At 40.2% G+C, this 22,717-nt stretch overlaps 1 protein-coding gene across 1 annotated transcript; it reads left to right on the top strand.

Annotated features, from left to right (window-relative positions):
• The first annotated feature begins 443 nt into the window (after positions 1 to 443).
• Positions 444 to 21,206, top strand: SRD5A1 (steroid 5 alpha-reductase 1). Its single transcript, XM_060774055.2, has 5 exons — positions 444 to 1,064; positions 12,094 to 12,260; positions 17,934 to 18,035; positions 19,267 to 19,417; positions 20,978 to 21,206. The coding sequence occupies exons 1-5, from the start codon at positions 733 to 735 to the stop codon at positions 21,042 to 21,044; spliced, it is 819 nt and encodes a 272-aa protein (XP_060630038.1). The 5' UTR covers positions 444 to 732; the 3' UTR covers positions 21,045 to 21,206.
• Positions 21,207 to 22,717: the final 1,511 nt, after the last annotated feature.

Raw genomic sequence — 22,717 nt, 5'->3', positions numbered from 1 at the left:
ATTTAAGTCCTTGACGTGCTGGCGGATACCCAAACAGGGGGTGGGCCGGAGATGTCACTGCCTTTGTGTTTTGTTTGTTTTTAATGCAATACAACCGTTTTGGTTCACTCCGGATACGATAAATACTCATTGGGTTGTTAGGTGTATTGTGTCCAAATTTGGTGTCAATTCGTCTAGTAGTTTTTGAGTTATGTTAATCCGACAAACGAACATTACATTTTTATTTATACAGAAGATATATATTGTTGGCCTCTTCTTCTGTATCCACGAATTCTCCGCGGGTGCATTCCCGGGCCCTTTGAAGGCACCCATGAGGAGGCTGAATGGGGCCCTCGAAGAAAATGAGTTTGGCAGTCCTGTTGGGAGTTGTTGGGGGAGCCAATCAGAGAAGCGCGCGCGACCGGGCGTGTGGCCCCTGATTGGGCGGTTGCCTCGTGGCTCGCTCGTTCGTAACAAAGAGAAGACAGCTGTTGGTTTCCCTGCCAGCGGGCAGCGCCTGAGGGAGGGAGGCAGGCGGGCCGGCCTCTTTCCTTCCCTGCCTCCGGGCCCGAGGGCCTCACGCCCGTCCTGTGACGCCAGCCGCCTCGCAGTCCCCGCGGGGGGAAGGCGGGCCCCTCTCCCGCCCTTCCCGGCGACGCTGGCGCCGCCTCCCCGCCCCCGGAGGGAAAGAAAAGCGCGAGCGGGGCGGCGGCGGGGGCAGAGGCAGAGGCCGAGGCCGGCTCCGGGGTCGCCATGGGCTCGCTGGTGGCGGCGGCGCTGAGCGCGGAGTTCTGGCGGGGTCTCTCGGGGCCGGAGGAGGCGCGGCTCCTGGCGAGGCTGAGCTGGGGGCTGGTGGGCGGCCTGGCGCTGATGCTGCCGCTGAGCAACGCGGTGGGGATGCCCTACGGGCGCTACTCCTCGCCCTACTTCGGCCTCCCCATCCCCGCCACCGCCGCCTGGATCCTCCAGGAGTCGCCCTCCTGCCTCGTCCCCGTCCTCCTCGTCCTCTGCAGCGACGGCGCCCAGCTCGGAGCCTGGCCCAACCGCATCCTCCTCGGGCTCTTCCTCTGCCACTACAGCTACAGGTTCGACGGGCAAGAGGGGAGAACGAGGGAGGGAGGGAGGGAGGGAGGAAGGATGTCCCTTTCAAAGAAGTCCCCCTTCCACCTGCCCATGAAGGAGTTGGAATACTCCCTATGCCAGTGGTTCTCAACCTGCCTAATGCTGCGACCCCTTCATACAGTCATGTTGTGGTGACCCCCAACCATAGCATTGTATTGTCGAAGGCTTGGGATTGTTGTAGGTTTTTCGGGCTGAATGGCCATGTTCTAGAAACATTCTCTCCTGACTTTTGCCTGCATCCATGGCAGCAGGCCCGTAGCCAGGATTTCGTTTCGGGGGGGGCTAAAAAAATTTCAGGGGGGGTTTCGGGGGGGGGGGGGCTGAGTTTCGGGGGGGGCTGAGTCTGAGTGAAAGAGGGTCTAGCCTAGCAAACCTTTTGTATCATTACCCCAATACCCCCATACATATGGGATATATTGAGAATGGTGATCAAATCATGATATTAATAAACATAACAGTTTAAATAATGCACCAGTAAGGCCTTTTCGCGAACCACCATGAAAATTTCGGGGGGGGCTGAAGCCCCCCGAGCCCCCCCCCCCCTGGCTACATGCCTGCATGGCAGGCATCCTCAGAGGTTGTGACCTCAGGAGAGAATGCTTCTAGAACATGGCCATACAGCCCGAAAAACCTACAACAATCCAAAGGTCTGTTGGAAACTAGGAAAACTGGGCTTATATATCTTTAGAATATTTATATATGGTTTATATAGCTGTAGAATATAGATATAACCTGAAAAACCTATAACAACCCAACTATAACATTATTTTCGTTTCTGCTTCATAACTGTAATTTTGCTACTGTTATGAATTGTCATTAAAATGCCTGATATGAAAGATGTATTTTCATTCACTGGACCAAATTTGGCACAAATACCCGATACATCCAAATTTGAATTCTGGTGCGGTTGGGAGGGGATTGATTTTGTCATTTGGGAGTTGTAGTTGCTGAGATTTAGAGTTCACTTACAATCAAAGCGCATTCTGAACTCAACCAACGATGGAATTGAACTGCACACAGGACTCCCATAATCAATAGAAAATACAAGAAGGGTTTGGTGGGCATTGATCTTGAGTTTGGGGGTTGTAGTTTACCTACATCCAGAGAGCACTGTGGACTCAAACTATGATGGATCTGGACCAAATTTGGCACGAATACTCAATACTCAGTTTGGAAGTTGTAGTTGCTGGGATTTATAGTTCACCTACAATCAAAGAGCATTCTGAACCCCACCAACAATAAAATTGGGCCAAACTTCCCACACAGAATCTCCATGACCAACAGAAAATACTGTGTTTTCTGATGGTCTTTGATGGCCCCTCTGACACCCCCTCGCGACCCCCAGGGGTCCCAACCCCCAGGTTGAGAAACACTGCCCTATGCCATTAAAGCGCACTACCTTCTACTTAACATGTGTCAACTTCTAAGAGGATGCCTTTTACATTGTAAAGTGAATGCAGTTTGACCCCAGGGCAGATAACCCACAATATCTGCTTTGAAGTAAAATATTTGAGTACACACTGCTTTATAATCCATCAGGCCTTGAAGATGTAAGGCTATTCAGTGCTAATCAAGGTGATCAATTGCGGCAGTCACACTTGCCTCCCACCCTGGACATCCCACAGGCATATAAACCCCACTTGCCTTGTTTCCAACAAACCTCACAACCTCAGAGGATGCCTGCCATAGATGTGGATATTTATTTATTTATTTATCGTGTCATCCACAACCAGAACATTGTATTACATTTCTAACAGAACAAAACAAACAGATTAAAAAAAAACACAAATTTTGCAAACTTGGTAGCTGATTAAATGTCCTTTGACCAGTATCTGGCCACTTGGAGTGCCTCTGGTGTTGCCGCAAGAAGGTCCTCCATCGTGCATGTGGCAGGGCTCAGGATGCATTGCAGCAGGTGGTCAGATGTGGATGAAATGTCAGGAGAGAATGCATCTGGAACATGACCATACAGCCCGGAGAACTCACAGCAACCCAGTGATTCCAGCCATGAAACCCTTTGACAACAAATCAATTTCATGTGAAAGACTTGCGTCCAAGATGCCTCATTATATATACGCAAATATTCCAAAACTTATAATATGGCATGTTTCCCATGCATTTCTGCTAAGTAATGCTCAACTTGCTGATTTGACCTGACTACGCAAAAGGTATTATGGCAACAGAGACTATCTGAAAAATGAAAGTGATTAAGCTTTCACAGGTTAACATCTACTTCACAGATTGCTGCCTCAGCACTATGCCGACCTCCAATTTTGAAGGTTCACATTCATGTGATTGTTGCTTCAAATTGAGTGAGGTTGCCATGGTCTATTAAAGTTTACCATTACTAAAAATCCCATCTGCTAATAGTGTCCCCTCATGGCTAGACAAAACATTAATTTGTAAGATTTAAAATAAGTATGAGAATTGCTAATTTCTCTAAATATCCTTGCACTTAAACTGCCATCAACCCACACTACTGGCTATGTCACTTGGAGCTGCTGGGAATTTCAGGCCAACAAAATCTGGTTGAGCACATGGTTCTCACCCTGTCTTAGTCCCCTCCACACAGCTATATAAAATCCCACATTATCTGCTTTGAACTGGGTTATATGGCAGTGTGGACTCAAATAACCCAGTTCAAAGCAGATATTGTGGATTATCTGCCTTGATATTCTGGGTTATATGGTTGTGTGGAAGGGCCCATGGAAGACAATGTCTATCTTAGGGCCCTTGCACACAGCCAGAATATAAAGGCAGAAAATCTCACAATATCTGGTTTACACTGGGTTATCTGAGTTCACACTGCCATATATTTCAGTTCAAAGGAGAAAATGTGAGGTATTCTGCCTTGATATTCTGGATTATATGGCTGTGTGGAAGGGGCCCCAGGGAGCAAATAAGAAGATAGTACGTTTATGGGAAGAGGGAGAATGTATCACCCCTTCCCACAAGTAAATACTGCATTACACCAATATGGAAAGGGTAAATTAGTTGCTGAAACCTCAGCACCCCCGCCCCCTTTAAGCCCTGAATCCCACTGGAATTACTCTTGAGTAAGAAATGTCGACATTATAAGCTGGACTTTGTAATTAACCATACTTGAAGAAACGGCAAAGCAAACCCCCCCCCCCCAAAAAAAAAAAAAACCACACACACACACAGCAGGAAACAGTTTTACAAAAATGAAAAAGAACTAGGGTTGGGTAAAAAACCAATGGTGTAATATAAAATTTGTTGGCTGTTTAAATAAACAAAGACATGGCATGCTGGTGAAATTAAATACAAACAGTAGAACAAAGAGGCACATTGTACAATGATCCTTAGGATTTGGAAAACATTATAATATTTTTTTTCATAGTTTTGCAAACCAAAGTTTAATTCCTAAGGAAAGTGTCAGGGTTCAGCAATTTAAAGCTACCTGAATTGTATGCTATCTACCCTGCAAATGGCACATCTTAATGTGATCTAGGTGCAGTGGAACCTCAATTTAAGAGCATCCCAACTTAAGAGCCATTGTTCAGGCCAGGTTTTGCTTTGATATATGAGCAGCATTTCTGTTAAGCACTAGTGCCAGGGTATAGGACTTTAAGGCTTCAAGGAAGCAGCCTTTCCATTCCTCATGCCTCCATGTTTCATGCCTCGTGCTCTTGTTCGCTTTGGGAGATTGCTGTCTGGTTTGCTTTTTTCCGCTTTGAGGAACTTTGGGTTAGTTGATTTTGTGTAGTTTTTACTCCTGGTATGTTTGGCTTCGTTGTTTCATGTGAATGTGCAAGTTTTGCCTTGCTATTAGACTGACCACCCATTTTGTAGCCATAAATGTGCTTCCATGACACAGCTTTGTGCTTTTACCATTTTAAAGTTGATCTTTCTTTTTTATTGTTCCATATGAATGTGCATGTATATATTATTTGTTATTTATAAAGTACATTTCTTATTTTAAAACATGTAACAAAAATGAGGGATGGGTTTGGGGGGCCGGAACAGATTACTATCACTTTAATGGGAAAATTCACTTTAAAATAAGAGCAATGAGTTAAGAGCTTGGTCACAGAACAAAGTTAACTCTTAAGTCAAGGTATCACTGTATTTGAGACTGTATTGATCACAGCATGGGATGGGATCTGCTCTCCAAGTATGTTTCAACATAGATTAACAACCTCTGTGGGATCCAAGGCCTGTTTTTTCTTTCCCAGATCCTAACTTGGGCTGCAGCTTCCCCCAAAACAAAACTGTGTCATGGAAGTCCATTTTTGGTTCTATAGATTGCTTGAAGAGGGGACAGGATAAGAGTCTGTGTGTCAGTGGCTGTGCCAAATATCTGCCAAGTCTGGAACTCAGCCCAGTTTCTGTGTAAAAATTTGATTCGGTTAAGTTTTGAAGAAAAAGGCATATGAATCGAATCTATGAATACCGGGACAGTTCTTTAGATACAACTGACACAAAGACTACTGCTTTCAGTATCAGATACACATTCTGTCAGCAAAACAAAGGGAGTTCCATATGTAGAATTTCTTTTTACAGCAAAAACGAAGAAAATCTTTGATGGGCAGATAAAGAATTGGATAGCCAAGGAATAAAAGTGTTGGGCACGCAGAGAGGGTAGTATAATTGAAAGATCAAATAGAAGATCAGAACTGTATTGTTGTTTATTTGTTCAGTCACTTCTGACTCTTCGTGACCTCATGGACCAGCCCACACCAGAGCTCCCTGTCGGCCGTCACTATCCCCAGCTCCTTCAGAGTCAAGCCAGTCACTTCAAGGATACCATCCATCCATCTTGCCCTTGGTTGGCCCCTCTTCTTTTTCCTTCCTTTCCCCACAGCATCATTGTCTTCTCTAAGCTTTCTTGTCTTCTCATGATGTGACCAAAATACTTCATCTTTGCCTCTAATATCCTTCCCTCCAATGAGCAATCGGGCATTATTTCCTGAAGTATGGGCTGGTTGGATCTTCTCACGGTCCAAGTCACTCTCAGAATTTTCCTCCAACGCCACATATCAGAATTAGCCATGCTCAAATTGATTGGTCAGCTAACAGAGTTCAGCAGTTCAAGATATCTGTCCAGTTCCGAGCACAATTCAAAGTGCCGGTCTTGACCTATAAAGCCCTATATGGTTCCAACCCAGCTTACTTGTCCGAATGCATCTCCCTTTACGTCTCATCTCAGAGCTTAAGATCTCCCGGGGAGGTCCTGCTCTCGATCCTGCCACTGTTGCAAATGCTTTTGGGGACGAGAGACAGGGCCTTCTCAGTGGTGGCCCCCTGCTTGTGGAACTCTTCCCCAGCGAAATTAGGTCAATTGCTTCCCTCCTTTCCTTCAGAAAAAAAGTTGAAAATGTAGTTGTGGGACCAGGCATTTGGGTAGCAGGCTGACAATAAAAATGATGACAATGCTATGGAAAATGGACAGGTTTTGGACTAAGTTGTTGGACGTAGAACTCGGACTTAGATATGGCCAGCCAATTTAGTACTATTTTAAATGGAATTTAATTTAATTTAATGTTTTACTTATTATGTAATTGTTGCTTTATTTGTTTGTATATGGGGGGGGGCATCGAATTGTTGCTGGCTGTAAGCTGCCCTAAGTCCCCCACCGGGGGTACAAATATTTTAAATAAACAAATAAATAAATGTACCTTCAGGTTGCCTGTTGCCTTTTGGTGACTCCATGAATTTCATATGTTTTCTCAGGCATAGGATATTCAGAGGTGATTTTGCCAGTTTCTTCCTCTGAAGTATAGTCTAAAGCATCTCATATTTGTTTGCAAAGCAAACCATACTTAACTGCCAGGATCACACAAGATTTAACCTTTTCCTCAAAGCATCTGAACCATCTAGAGAGCATAATATTTATTTATTTATTTATTTACTGTATTTGTATACCGCCTTTCTCAGCCTTGAATCAGTGACTCAAGGCGGTTTCCAACTTGGTAGGTCCCAAATGCATGACTTCATGTGTTATGTCACATTCCTACAGAATAGTTTTTAACTTTGTGAAGTAGAATGTGCAAATGCCAAAATTCCACCATAAAAATAAATAAAGACATTACCTACCTCTTCATATGGAAGTCTCAATATTCAGTGAGTTTCAGTGGAGCAGAATTTTGCAAATGATAATATGAGTCATCCCAGAAGTCTTTTTAGCACATAATTTAGGCCTAGGTAGGAATCCTGTGACATAAATAAAATTGACTAATAGGTGACATGTTATTAGAATTCTAAATTAATTTAGTCTGCTGATTTTGAACTTATCAGGAAATCTCTGTAGAAATCCCAAACCACTGTAAAGATAACAATACCTGGGAATATTCGAGTCCCATTATATTAAATGGCATAGTAAAATGCTTGCCCTTATATAAAACAACTAAAAAGAGTGATGGATAGCACCCGAGTATATGTGAAATAGTGAGAAGCTTTAAAAAAAAAAAAAGCATTTTCAAACTGGGAATGGTTGAATCTGTGGATGCAGAATCCATGGATACAAAGGCCTGCTTGTATTAATATAGTTAGTGGTTTACCATGAGATTTCATCAAGCCACATAAATAATTTTCAATAGTAGATTCTTCTTCATTTTCTTCAACGTTTGTCCTGCTTGATGGTGGGGTCCTCTTTCCTGGTTTGCTGGTGCCATTTCACCCAGTCATGCGCCTACTCAGGATGTATGCCAGCAGTCTTCAGATCATTGTGCAATGTGCCCAGCCAGTGTTGCTTCGATCATCCCTTTGGTCTCTTGCCAGGCACTTCTAAATCAAGAGCAATCTTGAGAATAGACTCGTCTTCACCTCGGAGAGTATGACCATACCATCTGAGGCGTGATTCTTATAGTTTGTCAGCAATGGGAGCAATACCAAAGTATTGTGGATGTGGTCAAGGCGGGTGATGCCAGCTGTAAATCATAGCATTATCATCTCCATAACACCAGCAGCATTCTGCTTCGTTTGTTGCAGGCCAACATTTGGCTCCATATCGCAGCAGGCCTTACAGAAGTTCGATAGATTTTTGATTTCAGGTGATTGGGCATCTTCTTTTCTCAGAGTACACCTGCTGCTGTGCGCTATTTCATCCAAGCCGTGATAATCCGTGTAGTGACTTTGTCAAAAAGGTTGCCATCTGAAGTTATCAATCCAAGATACTTGAAGTTGTTGACTCTGTCTTTTTGACCTTGAAGTGAAAACTGAATTGCACCAACCATTCACACCATGCTTGCACTTGACGTTGAAGTTCTTCCTTGTTCTCAGAAGCAAGTATTAAATCGTCAGCATACAGCAAAGTCCAATATCCACTGATCTACCATTTTCAGTGGTGGATTAGTGGATTTTTTTTCCCTGGAATACATGTTTTGGATTTTAAGAACGGATGTTTTCAAGGTCCAATCAGGTCATGTCAAAATGTTCCTTTTTGCTACTGTTTAATTAGTGATTTGAAATCATGCCCTCATACCTCGTAGATAAGATTCAGCCAAACCAATGAACACTGCTCCCCTCATACGGGAGACCTTGTTATGTTTGCAGTGGAGTAACCTTTGATGCTAAACAGATAACTTTTAACCCTGACCTGTCACTTGAAAGCTGCCAGTTGAAAGTTGTATGTTGTTGGAATTACACTAGCTATAGTCCATTAAAACTTCATTTGAATCTCAAAATGATATCATGTCCCATCCTGGCCTTTCAAATAGTGAGTAAAAGAAGTATTTATTTTCCTTGTTGGATCTGCATACACCTGGGAATCATCTGACATTTCAACTTGACCATTGAAACAAAATTAGTTATTATGCAGAATCCATGGAAGGCAATAATACACTTAAGCCTGACATTTTTCAGATTAAAAAAAAAACAGGTTTACTCATGAATTTAACCAAATCCTCATGCTAAGGCTATGAGAAGCAAAATTTAGAGTTCCTCCAGAACTTCAAGCACTTCCTCAACCAAATTTGGTAATGTATTCACACTATCATTACCTACCTTTCTGCCAATTTATATTGCAATAACAGCAATTGCCGATATAGTGGAATCAACCAAGTTGGCCCACCCACAACGGGCAGGCAAAGCCTAAGGTGCAGAAGGAATTTGACCTGGATTGCAAGTGTTTCTCAACCTGTGAGTCTTCAGGTGTTTTGGTCTACAACTCCTAGAAATCCCAGCCAGTTTACCAGCTGTTAGGATTTCTGGGAGTTGAAGGTTAAAATACCTGGGGACCCACAGTTGAGAACCACTGGATACGGATAGGATACATTTTATTGATTGGCCTATTGGCCGTATCAAAACATTTAACACATAACACAATTAACACATAGTCATACATAGTCATACATACAACATACAACCCTCGGTATAAAATAAGTTAAAATAAACAAGCTGTTAACAAGATCTCGTTCAGGTCAAATGTCTGCGTCACCTCCACAGTTTACCCCAATTGATTCTAAATGTGCAATTCTCAGCTGTGTTGCTTTGAATAGAAAAAGGGCTGTTTTGTGCGTTATTTTAGGGTTCTGGCCGGCCAACAAAAATGAGGTTTTAATAGAGAACCACTGATAACCCAAGCTCTGCCAAAATCCACAGACTCCATTGCCTCTTCTTATCCTATGGATAAGAAGAGGCATCTTTTCAACCCAAATGATTTAACAGATTTCTCCGATTAGCCTACTCATTTCATGTACAAGGTGCACTCTGTAAGTAGTGTGTGGTGTTTGGAGGAGAAGTTGTCATCAGAAGCTTGTTGCACTGGTTGCTAAACCATTTGTGCAATAGAAAAAAGTAGACTACAGCCAAAACAACTTATGCTTGACTGAGAACTTCTTGCTAATTCATAGTGGGAAAATGTCTTGATGTAACCTGTCATCAGGATAAAGGAAAGAAGAAGAAATCAGAAACTTCTGCCAATTGTGGAAACTATTGCCCTATGTAGTCAACAAGAACTGGCTTTAAGAGGGAGCAATGATTCTGGCTCTATTACTTATGAAGAACATTTGCACTTGGTAATTTCAGGACCTTGTTGAGATCTCATGCCAGACCAGGAGACATTGACCTGAAAGTCACCTCAAAACTTCAGCTATGAAGGCCTAGTATATTAGTCTTCAAATTCAGAATGAACTAATAGACATTTGTGGTGATGAGATAGTCCAAAATTGTTGAAAAGTGCAGTGCATCACAGTGTTTATCTGTTCTGGCAGATAAAACTTTGGATGTGTGTACTTCAGAACAGTCATCGCTCTCTTGATGTTGAAACTGCAGGAATAAGAGAAGACTTTATAGGCTTTCTGAAGATAAGTAACATGACAGATGGAGGATCTGCAGGCATTATTTTAAAAACACTGGAAAAAATGGGCTGAACTTGCAATACTTCTGTGGACAAGGTTAAGATGAAGTTGCTAATATGAGTGGTCATATTAATGGTGCACAGGCAGTTATATCACAGAAGTATCCAAGGGCTGTCTACATCCACTGGTTAGAAGAAGAAGAAGAAGAATCATCATCATCATCTTTATTTATACCCCGCCACCCTCTCCCTGAAGGGGACTCAGGGCGGCTAACATGAGGCCAAGCCCAAAGATACAATACAACTGAATAAAATACAAAATGCAGAGAACAAAAATTACATCAAAATAAAATACATAACATAACAATAAAATAAAGCCAATAAACATACCGTAATATAAAATCAATGAGCAGGCCAAATGGACGAGGGAAAATGATAAAACCCTGGATGAGGTAGGAATAGGGGGGGAAAGTGTAATTAAGAGGAGCCCAAAAAGGATGAACAGTGGGATTAGGCTTTCAGACGGGGGAAAGTGCATCATAGGGGCAACACTGTAGATGGAACAAACAGAAATCGGATAAATGGTCACTCTCCAAAGGAATACAATGTGCTTTACAAGAATATTGTGAAGCCTTCTGAAACAATGTGCTGGAAGTCTACACTTTGAGCATTTAAAACGTATTGTGTAGATCAGTGGTTCTCAACCTGGGGTCCCCAGATGTTTTTGGCTTCAACTCCCAGAAATCCAAACAGCTGGTACACTGGCTGGGATTTCTGGGAGTTGTAGGCCAAAAACATCTGGGGACCCCAGGTTGAGAACCACTGGTGTAGATGCACTTATCACTATCATAGCAAGTTGGAAATTAGTAGAATTCTAGCTTGTTATGCTGGCTTCTAGTTCTTCATCATTCCAGCTGATATCTGCAATGCTTGGCAGCAGCAAACCAGCAATTATGTTCATTCACAACAAGGCAGAGTCTTTACAGATCTTATTGTGAGATCTGAACATACTGTTATTATTAAAGTACTAAACAATTTCATCTGAAAATCCTCATGTCCTTTTCTCAAAGTATGTTTCTAACAGAATCCCTCTCTGGATCAAGTTCTGCTAAGATCTGCTATTCCTTTCAAAATGTCTGTGCTGGTTGTAGTAACTATACAGTAAGCAAGGTTGTGTTGGACAAATAACCTAAGTTTATTAAATTCATTTCAATATATAGTTTTCTTTTTGAGACTATAAATCAATGCTATTTAACACAGTCTATTATTCACAATCGTACTTTTCAGTACTTCTCCCCTTATTCACACATGCCTTTTATGTTAACTTCTATACTCACTTCAGTGTTAGTGGTTTAGGACACACCCTTAGTCCTTCTATCATATCCATGGATTCTACATCCACAGATGTAACCCATGATTTGAAAATACCCCCTCCCCCCAAAAAAAAATCTAAAAGACAAGGCTTGATTTTGAAATTTTATGTAAGGAACACTAATTTTTACACCATTTTATGTAATGGGACTTGAGCATCCACAAATTTTGGAATCCACAGGAGGCCCTGGAACCACAGCCCAGTCTATAAACTTAGAGGATTTTTTAAAAAAATCATGAAAATGTATGGTTTAAACATGCCTCAGAATTGTGTGTTATAACTTATTAAAGCATTATTATTTAAAGTATTACTAATTTAAACTGTAACTAAATGAAAACTTTACATTTCATATTTATTCTAGGTCATTCATCTTCCCTTTCTTAATTCGTGGAGGAAAACCAACACCTTTCGTTACTTGTTTTCTAGCTTTTGTATTCTGTTCGTATAATGGGTATTTGCAAGGGCGGAGTTTGAGTAACTATGCAAATTACCCTTCAGACTGGCTGACTGATCCACGTTTCATATTGGGTGAGTTATTTTAGCATCAAATATGTAGCAGATATATGGCTAACTCTAATATTTGACCATTGTATCTGGGTAACATTTGCTACCCTGAATGATAGTTTCATTGTGCTACAACAAAAGCTGTTAGACTTCATTTTCTCTTCTGTTCAGGTTTCTGCAATCATATTCTCGAATAAACACATATCTCTATATAAAAAGAAATATTCCTATTTTCTGAACATTTATTGGGATCAGTTTCTTCAGAGCCATTCTATTTTTAAATTACTGCCTGAAATGTATTTTGCTATTTGAATCAGTCATCTTTCTGTCGAGCTCCATAATGAAAATTAGTGCCATCTAGCACTTAGGATTTTCCGTTTATTTAACAGTCATTCAGTAACATATAACCATTTAAAAACTTCTAGATTCCCCTAGTCAGCATTGTGATACTAGCTGAGGAAACTGTAGCCTCAAAAGTAACACTTTCAGCCTCTAAATAGAATCACAAGTTTTGTATAAAATTAAAAACAGAGATGTAATCGTGAAGCCTAGAGGATCTTTATTGCAGAACACTTGGAAAAATATTTTACTTATATGAGAGAGCATATAACCCCCAAGGTGATTTTTGTGATCAAAAAACATCTATGAGGGCATTTTCCCCACATTTTAGGCACATTCTGGGCTATTTTAGTTTTCTAGTTTTAAAAGTCCTCTTTTAAAACTATACATAAACCGGAAGTTACTTTCAGGGTTTTTAATGCCTCTTTTAAGCCTAAAATGGCCCAAGGAGTCTGAAAACATGACAGAAAATCTTCCCACAGCCCCTAAAGGGTGTTGGGTACATTTGGCAGCAAAGTGTGGGGAGGGTTGCAGTGGTGGTGTAGTGATGGGATGCAGCGCCCATGTCAGCAAGAGGCTAATTTCGCCCTCTAACCTCCCATAATTACTCAGGTTTAGGATCTAAAAGTGGATATGTGTATGGATATGTATGTATGTTGTTCCCTAATGTAAATTTAATACAAAAATAAATTCACCATGTTTTAGAGGTTTGGAAAATTGTACGTATTTCTTGACTATGGAGAAGTCACTTTGTAGACACTAATGCAGTTTTTTTTTTCTTAGCAAGCTTTTTTCCCTTATAGATATCCAAATTATTGTTCCACCACTTTATCTTACTTCCAATCAGTAGGATGGTGACAACACTGGCACTTCCTCTGTGTCATCAATTTGATTTTTCCAAACGGAGTTACACTGACTGTCTTTTCTGTTGATGGGGGAAAGATGTTTCATACTTTAATTCAGCAGTTTTATATGAGTTCCTTTATTATTATTATGTTTATTTATTGTAGAGAGATATTGACAAGCTGAAATGTGTCCAGAGGAGGGCGACTAAAATGATCAAGGGTCTGGAGAACAAGCTATGAGGAGTGGCTTAAAGAGCTGGGCATGTTTAGTCTGCAGAAGAGAAAACTGAGAGGAGACATGATAGCCATGTATAAATATGTGACGTGAAGTCATAGGGAGGAGGGAGCAAGCTTGTTTTCTGCTGCCCTGGAGACTAGGACGCAGAACAATGGCTTCAAACTACAGGAAAGATTTCACCTGAACATTAGGAAGAACCTCCTAACTGTGAGAGCTGTTCAGCAGTGGAACTCTTTACCCCAAAGTGTGATGGAGGCTCCTTCTATGGAGGCTTTTAAGCAGAGGCTGGATGACCATCTGTTGGGGGTGTTTTGAATGCGATTGTCCTGCTTCTTGGCAGGAGACTGGACTAGATGACCCATGAGGTCTCTTCCAACTTTATGATTCTATGATTGTATGAGTATACCTCTCTTTTTCTCTCCACCAGGAGACTCAAACCAACACTTACATAAAAGCGGCTCTTACATGATAGCTTACATCAGGGTGGACAAGTTGCTACCTGCAGGCAAAACCTTTGTCCTAGAGTGTAAAATATTTGAGTTCCAAAAGCCCCTATAATGATTTCTAGGGAATGTGGCTAAAGGTTCCACCATGTTTGGAGCTATCTGGAACCCCAAAGGGGTCAACATGAAATTTTGTGATTTTTTTTCAGACTTGGAATGTCCTAAACTGCTTTTTGGGAGCCTAGGAAGGCCCCCTAACATGCCTGCATGTCTCCTAGAGAGCATTTGAGGGCAAAAACCCATAATTACCATATCTCATTGTGTAATAGTCATTCTTTTTTCCATTTTAAAAAGGGGGTGAGACTATTATACGAAGGAAAAAAAACACTTTTTTTATTCTGAGCTAGTATTTTTTTTTAATAAAACTATGTTGAAAACACTTTGAGAACATATCCAAGGGTGGCCAGGAATTTTTTTTACATATTTCTTGGAAGGGGATGGTCAGTGGCTGGATGAGGGACCGAGTAAGAAAGTGTGAGGGCAAGTGAGTGAGTGGTGAGAACCACCTCATGCACTCGCTCAGATGCCCATCTATCTGCTCTCCTCCCCCTTCCAGAAACTGTACTTCAAGTGGTGTTTCTGGAAAGGGGTAGTCAGCAGATGGATGGGCGACTGAGTGAGTGCATGCGTGAGTGAGTGGATCTTTGGGTGAACTAGTGAATGGGCAAGCAAATGGTGTCTTATACCAGTAAATCAAGGGTACAACTATTATGTGAGGAAAACAAATACTGAAACCGGGATCCCAAAAATGGGGATGTGACTATTATGCAACGGCAACTATTATGCAATGTAATATGACATTTTTGTAGGAGATGGTGAATGCAGCCCTTCAAAATACCTCAGAAGGCTAATATAGCTTTCTAGTCTCCCACAGTTGCCAACACCTGGCTTTTGTGAGAACAGTGTACCTGTGTTGTTTGCTCCTGTCTAATTTTTGAGTTTTAACTTTTGTTCTCTTCACCTACGGGAAGTTGCTCACCTTCAAAAGTATGCAATTTTAGGGTGATTGCAACAATTTTACCTGGAACAATGTGCAGAAAATCTACTGTAACAGCAATAAGCTATCTACAAACAGAAATCTTTAGGAAACATTATTGGATGAAGTCTTATGAGAAGATATGCAGTTAAGTAATTAAGATAAAACTAACTGCAAGGGCCAAAGTACATACTAGTTGTATGTACTCTTTTAGATAAATTGGTAGGAAGTTGATGAAGTTATCTAGCAAATGAAATAGCAAACGTTTCTGATAAAGAATCAGACCACTTTCTGCAAAGGTGTTGTTATAACTTACTCTGAATAAACAAATTGAAGGGATCCAAACCTGGAGGATTCTCCTGCTCTAGAAGATGGTAAACCAGCATTGAAGTAGGACTGTCACCTTTGCTGGCAGTTTTTATCACACAATGCTGGGCACAACCCATTCCCAGTCTTCGTGAGGTGAGCCCGATCCATTGAGGTGGGATTGCGCACTCTCCCATTCCCCCTTACAGTAATTCATTGATTTAAAGGTGTATGTGTTGTTGTTTTTCACTAACCTTAACTAGAATGGTGAATTTGTGTATAAAAAAACATATTTGTTTTTTTTAATGAAACCATTGAATTGCAGGAAGCTGGAGTTATGCTTCTAAAAAGAAAGTACTGCTCCAGCACAACAGAATTGCAAATCATTGCAGTTATGCCACAAAGGAGTGGTGCGATAATGGTCTGCTCTCTTGATAATTTATCTGACTAAAGTTAGATTTGTCATGATCAAAATTACTCTTGTTAAGTGATCTGCGGAAAATGCTCTCAATGACCCTTGAAAAGTTAATAGTAAAACTTGCACTATGGGCGAAAATCTCATAGTCCATTCCTTAGATTTTTCTTGGTCTGTTTTCGACCTTCACTTGTTTACCTAGCCAGCAGTTAAGGGACAGGTTTGCTTCTCTGCAATTAGAAGCAAGGTTTTTTTTTATTTATTCTGCATTTACTAGGATGAGCAGAAAAGGATTTGGTGTATATTTGCTTTAGGGTAAAATAATGAGATAACTCACGTTGATTTGGAAAAAATATTCTAATTTAATCTTTACTTTCTTTAAAACATGTACTAAAATCAGAAACATAGTGGCTATTTTTTAGTAGCTTCTGTCAAAGAATGAAAGCAACCATCAAAGAAAAGATGCATTGCTATTCTACAGCTACTTGACTAGCTGGCTACACAGTCTACAACTGAGGCCTAATTGCTGATTTTTCAGCACAATCAGCTCAGTGAAAGGTTCTTCCAGATTTTTCTGATGGAAAACAAAAGACAGAATGTAATTTTTTTGCAAGGAATGTATTTTGAATTGTTGTTGTTAAGATAAACAGGAGATTTTCTGCAAACGTTTAAATAAACACTCCAGTGCTATATGCTCATGATTTGAATTTGAATTTGAATTTGAGAAATAAATCTACTTCCTTGAAAGCATCGTCAAGGCAAAAGTCAGAAAACAGAGCAACTCCATTAGGTTCAGTGAGATACGATGTGTGCATGTTCAGTGACTATTCCAGGAACAGAGTTGCATTAGAAAAAATGGCATTTTTTAAAAAAATTGGATTCCTGTGATATGGAATTTAACTTAAGGTCAACATTAAATCCTTTGGGGTGTACTGTTGTAAAAAGATTTTTCACTCCAAAATTGGAAGATTAAATATTCACAAGCTGTTGTTAATGATCAAAAGATCTTACTGACTTAGCAATTCAAAAATTTATTCTATAGGTATAAATTTCAAGAAAATGTATTATTGGAAATACTGTCAGTCCATAGCCATTTGGTTTAGTTGGTCCCCTTCAGCCAATCGGGTTTGTTCAGCTTGTCCGGCTGGCCATAATGGCAAGGGCTCAGCCACCATGTTTGTTTGTTTGTTTGTTCGTTTTGCCTGAAACAGCCCACGTGGCTGCTGGGCATGGCTTCTTCCCTTCTATTCAGAAGCACATTGCACATGCTTCCTTAACCCCATTTCTCAAAACCAGTCTCCCTCAAAAGGAAGAAAGAAAAGGAGCCCAGGAAAGGCTTCCTTAACCCCGTTGCTCAAACCCAGGCTTCATTGAAAGGAAGAAAGAAAAGGGTCCCAGGAAGGAGGCTTCCTTCATCCTGTTCTTCAAACTCAGACTCCCTTGAGAGGAAGATAGGAAAGAGTCCCATGGCGGGTACTTCCTTAACCCCGTTGCTCAAACGCAGACTCCTTTGAAAGGAAGGAAAGGGCCCTAGGAGGGGTGCTTCCTTAACCCTGTTTTTCAAACCCAGACTTCCTTGAAAGAAAAATAGAAAAGGGTTCCAGAAAGGATGCTTCCTTAACTCCTTTCTTTAAAAACAGGCTCACTTGAAAGGAAGAAAAGAAAGTGTCCCAGGAAGTGTACTTCCTTAACCCCGTTGCTCAAACCCAGACTTCCTTGAAAAGAAGAAAAGAAAGGAGCCCAGGAACGGAAAAGGCAGCCTCATAAGTTCCCCATTCCCACCAATGGGCCAGATCTACCTGGATCTTTTGGTTGCCTATCTGCAAACAGATTTTTCCATTAGCCAATTTTCGGGACGCTCCTGAAAACGAATCTGGGTACTCAACGAAATTCGGATACCAAAACCAGATTGCCCTCTAGCCAAATTGCACAAGCCTAATAACCATCTATTGTTACTATATAGCATACATTTCTCTCCCCCTTCCTCTTTTCTGCTTCTTTTCTGTTTGTAATTATAATAGAAAAATATGAGAATTCTGTAATTTGTTCATTAAAAAATCTATTTTCCAAACTAGGTCTTATAGCATGGATGAGTGGTCTGACAATTAATATACACTCCGATCACATTTTGAGGACCCTCAGAAAACCAGGAGAGACGGGCTATAAAATACCAAGAGGTAAGTAATGCACTATAGAAAACTACTGTTCAGATGTTTCACTAAAATGTAAGTACTTTGTTTTGAAACATCCTAATTTTAAAAGACCCCCAATTTACTTATGAATTTTAGCTGATGCAGGAGTTGATTGAAGCTGTAATCTTGTATCCACTAACTTAAGAGTAGGTCCCATTGAAGCCAGTGCCTTATTTCCAAACAGAATTGCAATTTGAAAGTTTATTGTGATTGCAACATGTTCTGATCCCCGTATACCCATTTTCAAATTACCCTGGACTCTAAAGTAGACAGATCATCTTCCTCTCTCCACCATACTTTCAAACCCTCTGGACTCTATAGTTTTCCTGGCACTAAAATTATTGAAGATGTGGTCTTGTAACAGTGTAGAAAGTAGCAAGTATGGTTGCCAGATCTTGCTCATGGAAAGAAGATAACTGCTGCTGCTGCTTTCCCAGTGCAACCCAAGACACCCTTTCTTTTCTGTACACATGCACATGGTTGGCACTGTCTTTAGGCAGAATGAGGAAACAAGCTGCAAGCAGCACTATTCTATTCCATTTTATGCACGAGGAGGGATCTGCCCCCACTGCCTTAGCTCCCTTCCCAGAGCTACCCACCCCCATCACTCTACTGTGCCACTCATTCCTTCTCCCTCTTTTCTTTGCTTAGTGGATGGATGGGCCATGATGGCAACTTACTTTTTCCCTATTGCTGCTGCTTGCCCATCTACTTCCTTTTCTGCCTCCTCTCCCCTACCCCACCCCCCAGCCCTATAAAGATGTGCCCTATAAAGACATTTCTGTGTTTGTATTCACAGTGAGCAGGACTAAACAATTATTTTACATATTTGGGAATTGGCCAGGTGTGTTGAAAGAAGAACATTTGTATGTGGCAAGTGCTCCTCCCATCCCAGGCAGTAACACAAAAGCATTAGAAGAAAACAATTACACCAAGGGTCACTTTGTGCTTTAACAATTCTGCAGCTATCTCCTAACTATAGTATTGTCCTTGGCCAACCCCACTCAAAATTACACTGAAAGTATTTTGTTTCTAGAACATAACTTCCTTTTGCAAGGGTACCAACTCCCAGCCGATGTAGTCAGACATGGCATGATTTAAAATTAATGTAATATTTACATTGTTAGTGTATTTACGGTCCTTTCAATAGCTATCTGTAATGTAACACCTGAAATTTCAGGTTTCTTAAGTCATTCAAATAAATTTTGTTCTTTAGGAGGAATGTTTGAATATGTAACTGCAGCAAATTACTTTGGAGAAGTTCTCGAATGGTTTGGATTTGCTCTTGCCTGCTGCACCATAGAAAGTGCTGCTTTTGCCATCAGCACATTAATGATATTAGGATTACGATCATACAAGCACCATGAGTAAGTTTTTAGACATTCTATTTTCTCTTGAATTTTCAATTGAGTTGATATAATAAGACAGTTATTTTTAATTCATAATGTGTCTACCTGTGGAAAAGAAAAGGGACAAGACATATTCTCAAACCACAGCATTTTTCTGGACGCAGAGTTGCAACTAAATTCAATTAAGCTGACCACAGAAAGGTAGTGTGCTTTCTAATCAAAAAGTCCCAGTATTTTGACCACAAAGCCTTAGCTCCAGTATGCCGTTCATTACTGACTATTCCTAAGAGTTTTTTAAAAAAATATTTGAAAAAATTACAAAGATCACCTAGATAATATCTAGAATTGTGATGGAAGGGGTGAAAATTGACCTGGTTTAAATATATACTCTTCAGTTTTTAAAATCAAGATTATTTTACTCAGAGTTATTCTTATTTAAGGAATTCAATAGATGTTGTGCATGCATGTTTAATACAGATGCCATGTGCTAGAATTTTTTTTTAGATTTTCACACAATTTTTAAGCACAAAGGTTTGGCTGTTCAAGCAATAAGTTGCTTAGAATAGAACAATGCTGAGAGAAAGCCTTCAGATCATCTCATAAATACATTTTTGTTTTTAAATTATGAATCTCTCATCTACGACTATATACAGTCTGGCACAATGAATGCCCAAAGTGGATGGAACAGGTGATGTTATGAGTACTTGCAAAAAGTACATAAAGTAGAGTTAGTATCCTCTATTGATTTCTCTTCCAGGCTAAGAGCTTGGATTTAAACTTTGTAGGAAAACATCTTTTTCTTAAAAGTAGTTTGCTGTCGTGCAATAGTGGATAACATTTTACATTTTGAGGCTTGAATCTATTTGTTACTTTATATCCTGTGAACAGAGTAAGTTAAAGCCTATGTAAGTTCCAGTGATTCAATGTGGTTCAGTTGAAACTAACAAATGGATTTGGCCCTTTTTGATTTTGTGGAACTGAGAATGCCAGCAGCAAGTTAGCTCTTGGCCAACCTCAGACTCAGGCATATTTCCATCATCATGATTGACGTGTGAGTGTATGCGCACATGCCTTTAAGCTACCATAAAAATGTGTGTGTGTCTCCCCAAAAAAATACCCAAAAAGCAAACCTTGCTTTTGTCATTTTATACAAGGGGCACCATTGTACTAAGCTATTATTTATAATGAAACTACAGCACCAACAAATTTTGTATCAACTGCAACCAAAGCTCAGAGGATATGAAGGGCCCACTTAAAGGATAGTATAGATATGTAATAAATAAACAAATCACTGCATTAACAGTCAACTGTTTTTGAATTACCTGTTTAAATATCTGTCTTATGTCAAACCAGACCTCTTATCCTCTTAGTGAAGCAGTTCTTGAGATGTGGAATATTGATGTTTCTTAAGATGGTCAAACAGAATAAATGCTCCACTATAATTAGTCTCTTAACTCATTAAAAGGTGTGCTTTGGTACTCTTAACTTCATATCTGAACTATAAAGACACATCTTAATTTAGTAGAAATGTAAACAATTTGATCCAGATAATATTGCTCACTATTACTACTTCTTCAGGTGGTACCACAAGAAATTTGATGACTATCCACGCAACAGGAAGAGACTTATTCCCTATCTGTTCTGAATTCCATCTCATACTCTCTTGTTGCTTCTGAAAAATCACTGCTGCTATAGAAGAAGATGTTGGCAAAATAATCTCTGGTGCTATTGTGGAAAAAGAATGAAAATGAGAGGTTTGCTAAATGATTTCTGGTACCGAGAAAGAAGGGCTTTTGTGGGGGGGGGGGGGGGGTAGTGTGCTTCTGGTGAGAAAACATATTCCTTGTAAAATCATAGAGTTTGAAGAGACCAATTTGAGTGCTTTGAACTACAATACAGTTCCAAGTGGAATAGGAGCACAGTCTCTTCAAATGTGTGGTTGAGAAAATGTGGAAACAAATTCCTGCATGTCAGGGTAGTGGACTGGATGGTCCTTGTGGTCTCTTCCAACTCTATCCTTCTATCATTCTAAATTAGGTTAAGAGGAATTACCTCCAAGGAAGAATATGGTTGATGCAGAACATTTCTTTACTGCTGGCTATACATTTCCTGTTCCTAGGACCATTGTGTGTCCTGCAAATCTATTTCATCACCTTAAGAAACGTTTGTTTAGAGCAGAGCTGTTAAAATGAATAGGGCCTGTCACAGTTAAATGTGTCTACTTTGAGTAAAGCCGGTTTTAATTTAGCTGAGGATATTGAAAAAGAGGGTTCAAATATTGTACTATATGAAATATCTTCAGAGTTTTGGTCTAGGAATATACTCTAGGAGTCTGCCAAACATCCAATATGATCATCATAGGCAATCCCTTGTAACTGAGTATGATTGCCTTCCAAATGTAGGTGCTTGGTGGTGGGTCCCTGAGTGACTAGAGACCTATTCTTAATCTGCATATTTTTTCGCTTTGAGGACAGGTGGCAGGCGATCTCGACAGTGGTTGGCCTGACACGCCTTCCTCTTGTCATGTTTCCTCCTTTCACTCTCCATTCGTGCCTCTTTGAATTCCACAGCACTGCTGGTAACAGCTGACCTCCAGTTAGAGCGCTCAAGGGCCATGGCTTCCCAGCTCTCAATGTCTGTGCCACAGTTTTTAAGGTTAGCTTTATAAGCTTAACATATCCAATCTGATGCCAAACCTTTCAGGATGGAACAACTTACTCGTATCGCATTTTAACACCTTCATTCCTCTGTCTTTGAAACAAATCAAACAAATAACTGATTTATGAAGGGACAAATAAGGTTTTCTTATGCAAACCTTTTATTTTTCTGAGTGAAAGACTTTAATATAAACAATGGCTAAAAATCCTGAATGTTATATATAAAACAGGCAGATCAGAAAAAGTATTAGGTAGTAAAGTTAGTGTCCAATGATTGTTTTTCACACCATTTTCTCTGCTCTTTTTCTTAAAATGAGTGACTTTTGTGTCCGTTTGATAAAATGAAGAACACTTACCATAATAACTCACACCATGATTTATTGTCTCTTACCTTTCTAGGTGTTTGTCAATTTGTAGATTTTTTAACAAATATTTAAAATGTTTAAAAGTAAATTCAATTCATATGTTTGCCATCGTTCACATAAAATGTACTTTTAAATGTACTGCATTCAAACATAATTTCTTGAGAAAAGCAACTTCAATTTAACTGAAGTTAGGGATACAGGAACTCTGTGAAAGTGAAAAAAGCAAAAATTAAAAATTGTTCTTTCTTAGCTTTGAAGAACACCTTCCAAGGAATCTCTAGGTCTTCCAGCATGAT

Source organism: Anolis sagrei, chromosome 4 (genome assembly GCF_037176765.1).
Source record: "Anolis sagrei isolate rAnoSag1 chromosome 4, rAnoSag1.mat, whole genome shotgun sequence".
NCBI classification, from domain to species: domain Eukaryota; kingdom Metazoa; phylum Chordata; class Lepidosauria; order Squamata; family Dactyloidae; genus Anolis; species Anolis sagrei.
Note: the sequence above shows the minus strand (reverse complement) of the source record. Positions and strands in the feature narration are given on the sequence as shown.

Excerpts from the sequence above, each read along its gene's own strand:
- SRD5A1 (XM_060774055.2), top strand. The coding sequence starts at position 733 with ATGGGCTCGCTGGTGGCGGCGGCGCTGAGCGCGGAGTTCTGGCGGGGT. Across the intron at positions 1,065-12,093 it reads CTCTGCCACTACAGCTACAG|GTCATTCATCTTCCCTTTCT; the intron begins GTTCGACGGGCA and ends TATTTATTCTAG. Across the intron at positions 19,418-20,977 it reads CGATCATACAAGCACCATGA|GTGGTACCACAAGAAATTTG; the intron begins GTAAGTTTTTAG and ends CTACTTCTTCAG.